Source organism: Bufo bufo, chromosome 5 (genome assembly GCF_905171765.1).
Source record: "Bufo bufo chromosome 5, aBufBuf1.1, whole genome shotgun sequence".
In the NCBI taxonomy this organism is placed as follows: Eukaryota; Metazoa; Chordata; class Amphibia; order Anura; family Bufonidae; genus Bufo; species Bufo bufo.
This window is the reverse complement of record NC_053393.1, coordinates 470,335,239-470,350,041: the sequence shown is the minus strand read 5'-3', so window position 1 is coordinate 470,350,041 and position 14,803 is coordinate 470,335,239. Positions and strand designations below refer to the sequence as shown.

Here is a 14,803-nt window from a genome sequence, read left to right as displayed (position 1 = left end):
CCTTTAACTGTCACTTTGATGGTGACCGCCCCTTTAACAGTGACTTTGATGGTGACCGGCCCTTTAACAGTGACTTTCACGGTGAAAGCCCCTTTAACTGTGAACTCCTTAGCGCCCGTCAGTTGGCAGTTAGGATTTAAGTGAAAGGCTGGCAGGCTTGTATTGGATAATACAGGTCATTCCTTGTGAATATCTCATGAACGGTATGTCATAGAGAGCCGAGACCCCTGCAAGAATTCTTTCCAGGTAGCAAGGGATGTGTATACCAAGTTTTGTTGAAATAGATGGTTGCGTTTTTGCGGAACATACATCCATACTTTTATATATATATATATATATATATATATATATATACACTGCTCAAAAAAATAAAGGGAACACAAAAATAACACATCCTTGATCTGAATTAATTAAATATTCTTCTGAAATACTTTGTTCTTTACATAGTTGAATGTGCTGACAACAAAATCACAAAAAAAAAAAAAAATGGAAATCTAATTTTTGAACCCATGGAGGTCTGGATTTGGAGTCACCCTCAAAATTAAAGTGGAAAAACACACTACAGGCTGATCCAACTTTGATGTAATGTCCTTAAAACAAGTCAAAATGAGGCTCAGTAGTGTGTGTGGCCTCCACGTGCCTGTATGACCTCCCTACAACGCCTGTGCATGCTCCTGATGAGGTGGCGGATGGTCTCCTGAGGGATCTCCTCCCAGACCTGGACTAAAGCATCTGCCAACTCCTGGACAGTCTGTGGTGCAACGTGACGTTGGTGGATAGAGCGAGACGTGATGTCCCAGATGTGCTCAATTGGATTCAGGTCTGGGGAATGGGCGGGCCAGTCCATAGCATCAATGCCTTCGTCTTGCAGGAACTGCTGACACACTCCAACCACATGAGGTCTAGCATTGTCTTGCATTAGGAGGAACCCTGGGCCAACCGCACCAGCATATGGTCTCACAAGGGGTCTGAGGATCTCATCTCGGTACCTAATGGCAGTCACGCTACCTCTGGCGAGCACATAGAGGGCTGTGCGGCCCTCCAAAGAAATGCCACCCCACACCATTACTGACCTAATGCCAAACCGGTCATGCTGGAGGATGTTGCAGGCAGCAGAACGTTCTCCACGGCGTCTCCAGTCTCTGTCACATCTGTCACATGTGGTCAGTGTGAACCTGCTTTCATCTGTGAAGAGCACAGGGCGCCAGTGGCGAATTTGCCCATCTTGGTGTTTTCTGGCAAATGCCAAACGTCCTGCACGGTGTTGGGCTGTAAGCACAACCCCCACCTGTGGACATTGGGCCCTCATATCACCCTCATGAAGTCTGTTTCTGACCGTTTGAGCAGACACATGCACATTTGTGGCCTGCTGGAGATCATTTTGCAGGGCTCTGGCAGTGCTCCTCCTGTTCCTCCTTGCACAAAGGCGGAAGTAGCGGTCCTGCTGCTGGGTTGTTGCCCTCCTACGGCCTCCTCCACGTCTCCTGATGTACTGGCCTTTCTCCTGGTAGCGCCTCCATGCTCTGGACACTACGCTGACAGACACAGCAAACCTTCTTGCCACAGCTCGCATTGATGTGACATCCTGGATAAGCTGCACTACCTGAGCCACTTGTGTGAGTTGTAGACTCCGTCTCATGCTACCACTAGAGTGAAAGCACCGGCAGCATTCAAAACTGACCAAAACATCAGCCAGGAAGCATAGGAACTGAGAAGTGGCCAGAACCACTCCTTTATTGGGGGTGTCTTGCTAATTGCCTATAATTTCCACCTGTTGTCTATCCCATTTGCACAACAGCATGTGAAATTGATTGTCACTCAGTGTTGCTTCCTAAGTGGACAGTTTGATTTCACAGAAGTGTGATTGACTTGGAGTTACATTGTGTTGTTTAAGTGTTCCCTTTATTTTTTTGAGCAGTGTATATATAATCTTATATCCCATGCAAATTAGGTGGGGTATGTATGCAATGGTCGGGGACTTTGACCGGAATACTGAACGATGTCTGAAGTTTATGTAGATAAAAAAAAAAAAATACCTATATATATTTATGTGTGTGTGAAACCTATGAAATAATCTGGTGACATTATACATCAGTACCAAGCTGTGTGTATAACTATATATATATATACAATCTCAGCGAGGTAGAGATGTATGATGTAACCAGAAGATTTTGTACACGTCACAACAGGTATTAGGTAATCATTTGAAAAGGGATGAAATACGGATGTAGTAAAGTTAACCCACACGCTTTATGAGACATATTATGTAAACTTAATGCAATTAAATACGTTAAGATATTTTATAAAATGGCTTGTGTTTCCAGATTACATGTTGAGTTAAGAAATTTGAGTTAAGAGGTTGTGTGTTAACCATACTACATCTAAACGCTAAGGAACCAGCAAATACTGGCGGTCTGACAAAAAAGATCATGGACATAAATTTAAATCTATATATATTGTGTGTATGGTATATAGTGTGTGGTATATATTGCATGGCAGGAAAACGGACGTGCTATGTGCATGTGATAGATATTTATCTGTTGTCCATACATACATGCTACTGACATAGTGCTACGAAGTAACAAGAATACTCAGTGCACCAATCAGTAGTATCTGCTATTGGGGGGGCGGGCGGCGGAGAAAAAAATTTTTAAAAAATTGTATCAATGTAGTTCTTATTCGCATACACGAATATTTAGCAACACTCAATCTACATATAAATAATTTAGACGTAGATCGAGTGTTGCTAAATATTGTTCTGCCATGCATGCAATATGAAATAAAATACAGTGCTGTAATACAATAATACTTACAGTGAGAATAACTTCTTTTTAAATCAAATTCGCCCTATTTTCGATCGCCGATTTAAATACAGAAAGAACGCCAAACTCCACTGGTAGCAAAACCGAAACCAGGGCACGTGACACGTTTACATCACTCATAAGATCGCGTCCTCACGCGATCATTCATAACATTCCCAATTTTCAGGTAAAAATCGGGAATTCGAATAACAAGATTGATTTCACCCTGCTTCTTGCAATATAGCGAATATTCGAAAAATTATGTAGAATCGATTGATTTAGCTAATATAGTGGTATAATCTTCTTTGTCTAATAGTTGTAACTTTTTTTCTCTTCTGAACTTCAGATTTTAAAAAAAATTAAGACTCTTAAAAAAAGATTATAGCACTATATTAGCTAAATTGCTCAATGTTAGTATTTTACGAATATTCGCTAAATTGCTATATATTCTTGTTTTAGAATATGACGAATATTCAAAAAAAAAAAGTTATAGCAATATAGCGAATATATTCGTCATTTAGAATATTCGTCAAATTTTTTTTAATATGAAAAAATGATTCCTTCCAGCTTAATTTGCTTGTAGGCCAATGACTCATTGGCCCACAAGCAAGAAGCAGTGAGGGATCATGTTTTTTCAGATGTTTAAAATTCACGAATACTCGATACAGCGAATATATAGCTCTATATTCAAAATATTTGCAAATTCTCGAAGTTGCGATATTCAATAAAAATATTTGTTATTCAAATATTCGCGCTCAACACTAATAACTGATAAGCGCATCCGTCTGTCAACTGAAAATGCTGACAGGTCGACTCTTAAAAAAATGAACAAGGTCTGGATTGCCCCTGACTTCTCTACTCCACCAGAGTAAAGCGGATGAACAACAAGGCACTTTAAATGTGTTGTTTGTAAAGTACTGAATACACTGTATTCACATGCACCTCTGCCACCACCAAAAAGGTTATATGGTTCAATCTTCCTTTTCTCGTCCTCCTCCTCCTCCTCCATCATATCAACATGCTTTTTAGGCTGCCCTCGCTCATAATGTTTTATAGGGTTAGCGAAACCCTTGCACGGGTGCCAGGGGCAACACTCAGAGCCATCTCTCTGGGCATCCTTACTCTTGAAAAAGTCTATGGTGCACCAATATGCCTTACAGTTTTCCTGCCATTCATCAGCGTCGGGTACGCCATGAATGGCACAGGCAGCACATTGACCGTAGGCAGGCCACTATAGCTAAATAATAAGGAACATGGAAGATATACTATATTGGACTGTAGTATTCAGGGTAAATGATCGTGTGGGCACTTTGCGATAAATAAGTGTGTTTGTGGTTGCAGTTTGGGCAATCAGTCTCTAAAATGTTCGCCATCCCCCTCACTGTTTTAGAGGGTTAGCGCACCTGGAGACCCTCATCTACATTATTTTACTCTGTTTCATTGAGCCCAGGGCCACAGCCTCTGCGTGAACCATAAGTCCCGTACTGGCCGCCTTCTTAATATTAAATATGTTATATATGCTTAAAAGTATCTAACACCTACAGTATTGTAGTATATGTACTTGTAAGTGCCAATCAATTAAAAAAGTTTTTTTTGGATGCGCACACTTTACACAGGGGATGTAGCTCTGATAATGTCACAGACTACCATACACCGTCTGCGGATGAAGTACAGTATATGTATGAAATGCACACACAGTAGATGTGGCACAAATATTTTACTTCTCACAAAAACACACTGTTTTCACATGTGGTACTGTATTTGAAACAGAGAGCCACGCGCCGTGGACACTAGATTTTGAACAGATTATTTATTTTGTCGCTAGACACACAAATTTTAAATTTGACTCAGTATATGCCCCAGTAATGAACAGAATATGGACACTAGATTATGCACAGATTATTTAGATTGGCCCAACATACACTCTTTTCGAATGTGATACCAGCGCCACAGTGTATAACGCATGCGCGCCGGACTGCTGGCAGTTTGGGAGTTAATTCCCACTGTCGTCCTGCTGTAGGAACATAGCTGGTAAGTGCTCGCTCCCCCCCTCCCTTGGGGGGGCAGGGTAATAGGTGAAGTCACCACCCCTTAGAGTTAATAAAAAGGAGGGTCATCCCTGTGTCCTGCCTCTCAGTTTCCGGCACCTCTGGAAGGAAGCTTCCTAACAAGGTATGGCCGACGACAGAGCCCTCCTGGCAGCCCTAGCTGCTAGAGTCCAGGAGAACCCAGCTTTCCTAACATCCCTCATTGCAGGCTTGCAGGAGCCCCCTCCTGCTATGCCTGCAGGGGACTCTTTAGTTTCTGGCCGCCCTAAACGGCGTACTAGAGCCCCAGCCAGACTCAGCTCTCCCTCCCTCCCTCCTCCACGTGTGAGAGGTTCAAAGCGGGGGGGCGCAGCCTCCAGCGTGTGTGCAGGAGTGTTATCAGCTCAGCCTGCAGCACGTTCTGGTCTCCCGCCCCCTGCTTCTTTCATTAACCCCCGAGCTTCCTCTGTCCCCTTGCCGAGCTAGTGCCTAGTAACAGGGCTAGTGTGCACACATCTGCTGTGATCTCTGCCCCCACTCTGGCACTGAGTGCCCAGGCATCCCAGGTCCCTGCAGCGCAGCATACAACTGCGCTCACCTGTGTTAATGAGCGGGGTAGCGATGTTTCCAGAGAGCTGGCCGGAGTGCAGTCAGTGCTTCCGGCAGCGTGGTCTGTGGCCCCGCCCCCCTCCAGTACTCAGCAGTTTCCCGCTCCCTGGCAGGCAAGCTCCTCTCTCCGCAGCTCCCTGCTGCAGACTGTCACCCCTGGGATTATGGGCAATAGAAATTCTAATGTGTCATCTGCAGATGAGCCCAGGGATGCCCCCTCTACCGAGGTACAGGCTCCTGGGAGTGCCAACAGTTGCACTAATGCCCCTGCCAGCCCACCCCTCCAACCCCCCAATCCCACTCAGGCCACCCTGCCTGACTTTATTGTAGCCAATCCCACCACTTCCTCATCGCTTATGGCACATTTAGGTCCCCCTACTGGGGTCCCTGCCGCTATTGCGCATATGGGGGAACGTCCCAATTCCAGACGGCGCTCATCTTCAAACTCACCTGATGTATCCGTCCGCCGTTACCGGCGCAGGTCGGCAGCTTGTCATCAACGTTGTTCCCGTCATCGGTCACGGTCTGCGCGGCGGTCCCACAGAAGTGCCCGCTCCAGATCGTCTCGCTGGCGGTCACCTTCATCAACGGAGGTCAGCTCCTGCAGCGATACCGCTGGCAGGTCTCATTCACAACGCAGAAGGGGTGCCCATTCATCCGCTGCACGGGCTTCTCGCGGGGCCAGCCGGGCCAGCGCGGTGCAGGATCCGAATCCTCCAATCGCCCCAGTGGAACCTCCAGGTCCTTCTACTACCGGTGAGTTGAATTTACGGGGGCTTGGGGGGCCTCTTTGGGTCCCCAGTTGGTCCCGGTACTTAAATCTTTATTGTCGCACTTGGACGGGAGTAATGCTGCTGCAGGTAAGCCCCCTCCTGCTGCCCCGCCTAGGGCAGGTGATCATAAAGAATCGCTGTTTTGCGGCCTGTCTCCTTTGGGGGCGCACTTGGACATGGACACTAAGGAGAAAATTTGGTCTAACCAATACATAGACATCTGGTCATTAGTTACTGTAGACCAGCATACGATAGATAAAGAGCGGCTCCCCAATTCAGACAGGTTTACCGATCGCCGGCCCAAAGTGGCGCGCACCATGGGTAACTGGCTACAGGCCTTCTCGGTCTTAGGTCATGTTATGGCACAGAGGCACCCAGAGCTCTGCGGTGAATTATTTCTGTATTTGGAATCTGTTTATAGCGCCTATAAGTCCCACGGCGGTTCTGCCTGGTGGCGCTACGACGAGGAGTTCCGTAGGCGTTTGGCACTGCAGCCGGATATCGGTTGGGGTGTCAAATCCACAGACCTCTGGTTGCGACTGATGCTGTCACAAAAATCTGTGCCCTTTCAGTCAGCGGCCCCCGGCCTCACTTCCAGTGGTCAGGGGCCGGTGTCAATCCGCAGGCCAGGATCCTGCTGGCTGTATAACGAAGGCCACTGCAGGTTCTTCGCCCTATGTAAATTCAAACATGAGTGTTCCATCTGTGGGGGATCCCATTCGGCCATTCGATGCCCTAGACAGCAGCCGGCCAGATCCAATGCTTCCTCTACCGCAAAAGAGCCCAGTGAGCGTAGCAGAGATGTCCCCATGGTTAGAGCTCTACCCCAATAAAAGGGCTTCCGTCCCCTCCTTTTGATAATATCCGGGTTTCTCCATTGGGCCTGGTACCGAAGCGGGAGCCAGGTAGTTTTAGACTTATCCATCACTTGTCCTTCCCCAAAGGCGAGTCTGTTAAAGACGGTATTTCTAAGGAGGACGCTACAGTCTCTTATGTTTCCTTTGACAGGGCTGTCTCTTTACTGAGAGCGGCAGGCCGGGGTGCCTTATTGTCAAAGTCAGACATTGAGTCCGCCTTCCGCCTTCTCCCGGTGCACCCGGATTGTTACCATCTGCTAGTCTGCATGGTTGATAATTGCTACTATTATGACACCCGGTTGCCCATGGGATGCGCAATGTCTTGTTACTTCTTTGAATTGTTCAGTTCGTTCTTGGAATGGGTCGTCAGGTTTGAGACGGGGTCTAGTTCAATAATTCATTATTTAGATGACTTCTTGTTCATAGCCCTCAGGTGATTCCCCCAAGTGTAAGTTCCTGTTAGACACTGTCTGTTTCCTAATGTCCAGATTCGGGGTCCCCCTGTCTCCTGATAAAACGGTAGGCCCGTCCACCAACATTGTGTTCTTAGGCATTGAAATTGATTCACTAGCTATGGTTTTCCGGCTCCCTTGTGATAAGCTTGCCAAGCTGTTAGCACTTATTGAAGGTTTTTGCTCTGTTAAATCTGTCACGCTCAAGCAGTTGCAGTCCCTACTGGGTCTCCTTGTTTTTGCGTGCCGTGTCATGCCGATGGGCAGAGTCTTTTCCAGGCGTTTGTCCTTGGCGACTCGGGGCATCACTAACCCGCGGCACCATGTACGCTTAACGCGCAAACTTAAACAGGACCTTCAGGTGTGGCGCAGTTTTCTGTTTTCTTATAACGGCCATACGTGCTGGCAGCTCTCGGAAATTTCCAGCCACGACCTGTCTCTGTTTACTGACGCGGCGGGTTCTGCCGGTTTTGGCCATCCTAGGTACCCAATGGTGCGCATCCCCTTGGCCTCAAGAGTGGCGCGCAGCGGGCCTTTGTTCCAATATTACTTTGTTGGAATTTTTTCCCATTATTGTGGCCATTGAATTATGGGGTCCCTCGCTACAAAATAGGCGGGTATGTTTTTGGACGGATAATATGTCTGTTGTTCATTGCATTAACCGGTTGTCTTCCTCATCCCCCCCTGTTTTGGCGATGTTGCGCCACCTGGTGTTGAGATGTTTGCAGGATAATATTTATTTTCGTGCCTCTCATGTTCCAGGTACCCTTAACAGTTCTGCTGATGCGCTTTCTCGCTTCCATTGGCAGGAGTTCCGGACCCTAGTGCCAGCAGCTTCACCGGACGGATCCATAGGCCCGGCCCATCTCTGGGACATCCCGCTGAACGATTGATGCCTCTCATTAGAGCCTCAGTGGCTCCTAGGACCTGGACGGGTTATGGTAAGGCCTGGGCTGGCTGGGTAGCGCTAGCAGGGACTCATCCGGTCCATTCCTCAGTGTCGGATCGGCTGCGCATAACCATCGACTTTATTTTGCAGGCAAGGGAAGCAGGCGTTTCGGCGGCGGTTATCCAACGCCGCTTAGCCGGGGTTAGCTTTTATTTTAGGTTATTGGGTTGCCTGGCGTTTTTCGGGGCTTTTCGGATAAGCGAGCTCCTCCCCCCGACCAAGTTCCGGCCAGGTGGTGTTTTGCAAGATGATGTCCTTATTACGGATTCCTTGGTGCGCATTCGCCTCCGCCGGTCAAAAACAGACATTTTTGGCCGGGGTTCTAGTGTGTCGTTATATCGCATCCCCGGCCCGGCTTGCCCAGTCTCGGCAACCTAGATCAGAGAGCTGAAACAAGACCCGGCGGTCGGAGCTTGGGTTTCCGGAATGTGGAAGTCATTTGGCGTGGCATCCGTGGCCTTCGCTGGTCGCAGGTTTTGCCGGAATCGGTTCACCTCAGCACATTGGCACGCCCCCCTGTGATCCTTGCGATCCATGCTGGGGGTAATGACCTCTGCTTGCTTATAGTAGCGGAGCTCATTACCCTCATTAGAGCAGATTTAGAAAGAATTCCAACTTTCTTTCCTGAAGTCATTATTGTGTGGTCAGAGATGATTGTCTAGAGCTATAGCTCAGTGGTAAGACACTTGCTTTGCATGCAGTGTTCATGGGTTCAAAACTCCTTCCAGGCTATTAATACAATTTATCCCACAAAAAAAAAAAAAAAACAACCACCGTTTGATGCGGCCCGATGGTGTGCACCTTAATGATATCGGTTTAGATATTTTCCTCCCTGCCTACAGGATGGTGTTGAGCAAGCCTTGTTTTTGTTGGGTGGGGGTCGGAGCGCCGTGTAGAGTTACACGGGCTCCTCCGTGGAGGTCGGAGGATGACAAAAGTTACAGCGGAGGGGAAGGCGGACTTGCGCACCAATGTTTGGTGTGGCATAGCGCTTCTCGCACTCCGGGGACCGGCTTTGGGCCGGGCAGTTATTGTTGGGTTATTCTTAAAGGATTGAGCTAAAATAAGAATAAAGCTGTGACCGACCTTTCACCCACAAAAACTTGGCTGTTTGTGTCGTTTTTCCAGGCAGAGAGACAGGAGTTTGTGTGAGGTGTGTCAGTTGTCTGCAGTCTACCAGCGCCACAGTGTATAACGCAGGCGCGCCGGACTGCTGGCAGTTTGGGAGTTAATTTCCACTGTCGTCCTGCTGTAGGAACATAGCTGGTAAGTGCTCGCTCCCCCCCTCCCTTGGGGGGGCAGGGTAATAGGTGAAGTCACCACCCCTTAGAGTTAATAAAAAGGAGGGTCATCCCTGTGTCCTGCCTCTCAGTTTCCGGCACCTCTGGCAGGAAGCTTCCCACCCTCCCTCTCTTTGGTTATTGTTACGATGTTTTTGTATTGTCTTTTCAGTTCTGATTCAAGTCACAGCTGGAGGTCGGAGGATGACAAAAGTTACAGCGGAGGGGAAGGCGGACTTGCGCACCAATGTTTGGTGTGGCATAGCGCTTCTCGCAATGCGGGGAACGGCTTTGGGCCGGGCAGTTATTGTTGGGTTATTCTTAAAGGATTGAGCTAAAATAAGAATAAAGCTGTGACCGACCTTTCACCCACAAAAACTTGGCTGTTTGTGTCGTTTTTCCAGGCAGAGAGACAGGAGTTTGTGTGAGGTGTGTCAGTTGTCTGCAGTCTAGAGTAAACACATGCATCCTCTGTATATAACGGTTGCAGCCTAAATTCACACACAAATGAAACCCAAACTAAGGATTTTTGTCCCAAATAGAAAGAATTCTCTGCTGAATTACTGTATATATGGTTGCTGCCTAAATTCACACACAGATGTGACCAAAATGAGTGAAATTTGTCCCAAATAGAAATAAATCTATGCTGAATTACTGTATATATGGTTGCAGTCTAAATTTGCACACAGTTGTGACCCAAACTAGGGATATTTGCCCCAAATAGAAAGAATTCTCTGCTGAATTACTGTATATATGGTTGCAGTCTAAATTCACGCACAGATGTGACCAAAACTAGTGAAATTTGTTCCAAATAGAAATAAATCTAGGCTGAATTACTGTATATAACGGTTGCGGCCTAAATTCACACACAGATGAAACCCACACTAGGGATTTTTGTCCCAAATTGAAATTATTCTCTGCTGAATTACTGTATATGGTTGCAGTCTAAATTCACGCACAGATGTGACCAAAACGCTTGTTCGTTTTCGCCGTGGCGGGCGAACATATGCGATGTTCGGACTGCCCCCTATACGTCATCATTGAGCAAACTTTGACCCTGTACCTCACAGTCAGCAGACACATTCCAGCCAATCAGCATACCCTCCCTCCCAGACCCTCCCACCTCCTAAAAAAAGCAAGGATGGCAGCCCTCCTAGATTCATTCTGAAGCTGCAGTGTTAGTTAGAGCAGGGACAGTGCTGCTGCTGCTGCTGAATTAATAGGGAAAGCGTTAGCTAGGCCAGTGTTCTGTGTCCACTCCAGTCCTCAAAGACTCATCTGCTTTTGGGCTGACAGCACCCCAAAAAGCCCTTTTTAGGGCTGGTACATCAGTCTGCTTTTATTTATTTTTTCTATATATATATTGCAGTTGCCTGCCCGTGTGTGAGAGGCCACAGGCCCACAGACTGTACTGTGTGCACACCACTCATATAGGGTGGCACAGCACCTTGCAGATAAAAAAAAGTTATTTCATTTTTCCTCTGTAATATAATTGCAGTTGCCTGCCAGTGATTGTGAGGCCCACAGACTGTACTGTGCCCACTGCCCACCACTCATATGGGGTGGCACAGTACCTTGCAGATAAAAAAGTCATTACATTTTTCATCTGTAATATAATTGCAGTTGCCTGCCAGTGAGTGTCAGGCCCACTTACTGTACTGTGCCCACTGCCCACCACTCATATAGGGTGGCACAGTACCTTGCAGATAAAAAAGTCATTTAATATTTTTTCTGTAATATAATTGCAGTTGCCTGGCAGTGTGTGTCAGGCCCACTGACTGTACTGTGCCCACTGCCCATTACTCATATAGGGTGGCACAGTACCTTGCAGATAAAAAAGTCATTTAATTTTTTCTCTGTAATATAATTGCAGTTGCCTGGCAGTGTGTGTCAGGCCCACTGACTGTACTGTGCCCACTGCCCACCACTCATATAGGGTGGCACAGTACCTTGCATGCATAGTACCACTAATCTAAAAAAAAATGACAGGCAGAGGCAGGCCACCCTGCAGGGGCTGTCATGGTCGTGGTGCTGTGATTTCCTTTGGCCCTAGAATAATGCCCAGTGTTCAGAGGCCACGTACCCTGAACTCAAAAAATTCTGAGGACATAGTTGACTGGCTTACACAGGACACCCAATCTTCTACAGCTTCCGCTCGGAACCTTGACGCACCATCCTTCTCCAGCTCAGCTTCGGGCACCTCTCAAGTTACCACTCGCCCGCCCGCCGCCACCACCAACACTAGCACCACAGCCGCTTCACTTGATCTGTCAGAGGAGTTATTTACACATCAGTTGGAAGAAATGAGTGATGCGCAACCATTATTGCCAGAGGATGTAGATAACGGATATGTCTCAGTCAGGCAGCATTACACACATGGACGTATGGTGTGATGATGATGATGTTATACCCGCTGCTGCTTCCTTTGCTGAGTTTTCAGATACAAGTGAAGCGGTTGATGATGACGATGTGTCCGTGGATGTCACGTGGGTGCCCGCTCGAAGAGAAGAAGAACAGGGGGAAAGTTCAGATGGGGAGACAGAGAGGTGGAGGAGACAAGTTGGAAGCAGGGGGAGGTCGTCGCAAGGAGCTAGTGGCACAGTCAGACAGCATGTATCGGCACCCGGGGTCAGCCAGACAGCACGCCAATCAACGCATGCTGTTGCCACCACCAGAATGCCGTCATTGCAAAGCTCAGCAGTGTGGCATTTTTTTGTGTGTCTGCCTCTGATAACAGCGATGCTATTTGCAACCTGTGCCAAAAGAAACTGAGTCGTGGGAAGTGTTTAGACCGCCTGCTCCAACAAGAAAAAGCCATCAACGAGTATTTGCATGACCGGGGTGCTAGGACAGCCTCTGCGGAGCTGGGTATTTTTTTGCCACGTTACTGGATGCTCATGCGCAATGCCTGTAGGCTCATGCATCCTTTTGAGGAGGTGACAAACCTAGTCAGTCGCACCGAAGGCACCATCAGCGACATCATCCCATTTGTTTTCTTCCTGGAGCGTGCCCTACAAAGAGTGCTGGATCAGGCCGTAGATGAGCGTGAAGAGGAAGAGTTGTGATCACCATCACCACCAGAAACAGCCTTATCATCATCGCTTGCTGGACCTGCGGCAACGCTGGAAGAGGAGTCTGAGGAGTCAGAGGAGGAATGTGGCTTTGAGGAGGAGGAAGACCAACCACAGCAGGCATCCCAGGGTTCTCATTGTCACCTATCTGGGACCCGTGGTGTTGTACGTGGCTGGGAGGAAGAACAGACCTTCAATGAGATCAGTGAGGACGAGGAACGGGACATGAGTAGCTCGGCATCAAACCTTGTGCAAATGGGGTCTTTCATGCTGTCATGCCTGTTGAGGGACCCTCGTATAAAAAGGCTGAAGGAGAACGACTTGTACTGGGTGGCCACGCTACTAGACCCCCGGTATAAGCAGAAAGTAGCTGAAATGTTACCGAATTACTGGAAGTCGGAAAGGATGCAGCAGTTCCAAAAAAAGTTAAAAAGTATGCTTTACACAGCGTATAAGGGTGATGTCACAGCACAACGGGAATCTAACAGGGGAAGAGGTGAAAATAATCCTCCTCCTACCACGACGGCAAGGACAGGACGCTTTACAGACGTGTTGTTGATGGAGGACATGCAGAGCTTTTTAGTCCTACTCATTACCACAGCCCTTCGGGGTCCACCCTCAGATAACGACTCGACCGACAGGTAGCAGACTACCTCGCCTTAACTGCAGATATCAACACTCTGAGGAGCGATAAACCCCTTGACTACTGGGTGTGCAGGCTTGACCTGTGGCCTGAGCTATCCCAATTTGCGATAGAACTTCTGGCCTGCACCGCTTCAAGTGTCCTGTCAGAAAGGACCTTCAGCGCAGCAGGAGGTATTGTCACTGAGAAGAGAAGTCGCCTAGGTCAAAAAAGTCTAGATTACCTCACCTTTATTAAGATGAATGAGGCATGGATCCCGAAGGGACTGACAGTGGGGGATGCATTTGACTAAAAAAGACCTGATGAGATGCCTTTAATCTCTGCATGCCGGGTGACTTGCGTGACTTCTCCGCCACCAACTAGGGTTCAATCCGCAATGTTTTAGTACACTTTCTGCCTAGAAAACATAAATTTTTCCGGCCGCCTCTACAGCAGCGGCTGCAACAATACCAAAATTTTTCAGGCATGTGTACTTTTTCTGGCCTCTGGTGCTGCACTGTGGCTGCAAAAAAAAAATAAAAAATTGGCACATACATGTGTCAATTCCCCTTCGTGATCGTTACCTTGCTGTGGTGAAGGGGCTTGCGTATCACAATGAAGCGATCACCTCTATGAGTGTGTTGGCAATGTTGGCACACCCCAGATGATAAGGTTGTTGCTTCATTGTGAATAGACCAAAAGCGATCGACTGGATAATTTTTCATAGAAAAAGCATTAATTTTCTTTGTGATCATCTAAGGTGATCATTAAAGCCTAGTCTGGGTCACTTAACTGTCACTGAACTACCTCAGCACGACCATAGGCTTTGAGAAACCGCCATCGCCTGCAATCTCCCGAACGTGCGCACGAGCACAGTCATCACTACACCAAGATTGACGCATAGAGGAATAAAATTTATGTCATGAGTGTATCAACTATTGACAACTCTCTGCGGTTGTTTGCAGTGCGTTAAACGGGGAGTTTGGTCTGTCAGAGTTTGGTCTGTCACTGTGAAGCGGGCGTAACCCTTACACTACCTGATCGATATAACATCATACCTGATAGTATACACGCACTGGATGTTTTAAAGCACGTTATTCCAAACAATTTAGGAATGTTAGGTGATTTATGACCTTTATGGATTAAAACCTGACTCTGCGTCAACTACATAATTTTCCATGGGAGTTTTGCCATGGATCCCCTTCCGGCATGCCACAGTCCAGGTGTTAGTCCCCTTGAAACAACTTTTCCATCACTATTGTGGCCAGAAAGAGTCCCTGTGGGTTCTAAAATTCGCCTGCCTATTGAAGTCTATGGCGGTTCGCCCGGTTTGCCCGTTTGCGAACATTTGCGTAAATCCAC

At 47.5% G+C, this 14,803-nt stretch overlaps 1 protein-coding gene across 1 annotated transcript; it reads left to right on the top strand.

The window, feature by feature from the left end:
- The first annotated feature begins 5,369 nt into the window (after positions 1-5,369).
- LOC121002591 lies at positions 5,370-9,190 on the top strand. Its single transcript, XM_040434037.1, has 2 exons — positions 5,370-6,193; positions 8,329-9,190. Exons 1-2 carry the CDS (start codon positions 5,602-5,604, stop codon positions 8,844-8,846), a joined length of 1,110 nt encoding a protein of 369 aa, XP_040289971.1. The 5' UTR covers positions 5,370-5,601; the 3' UTR covers positions 8,847-9,190.
- Positions 9,191-14,803: the final 5,613 nt, after the last annotated feature.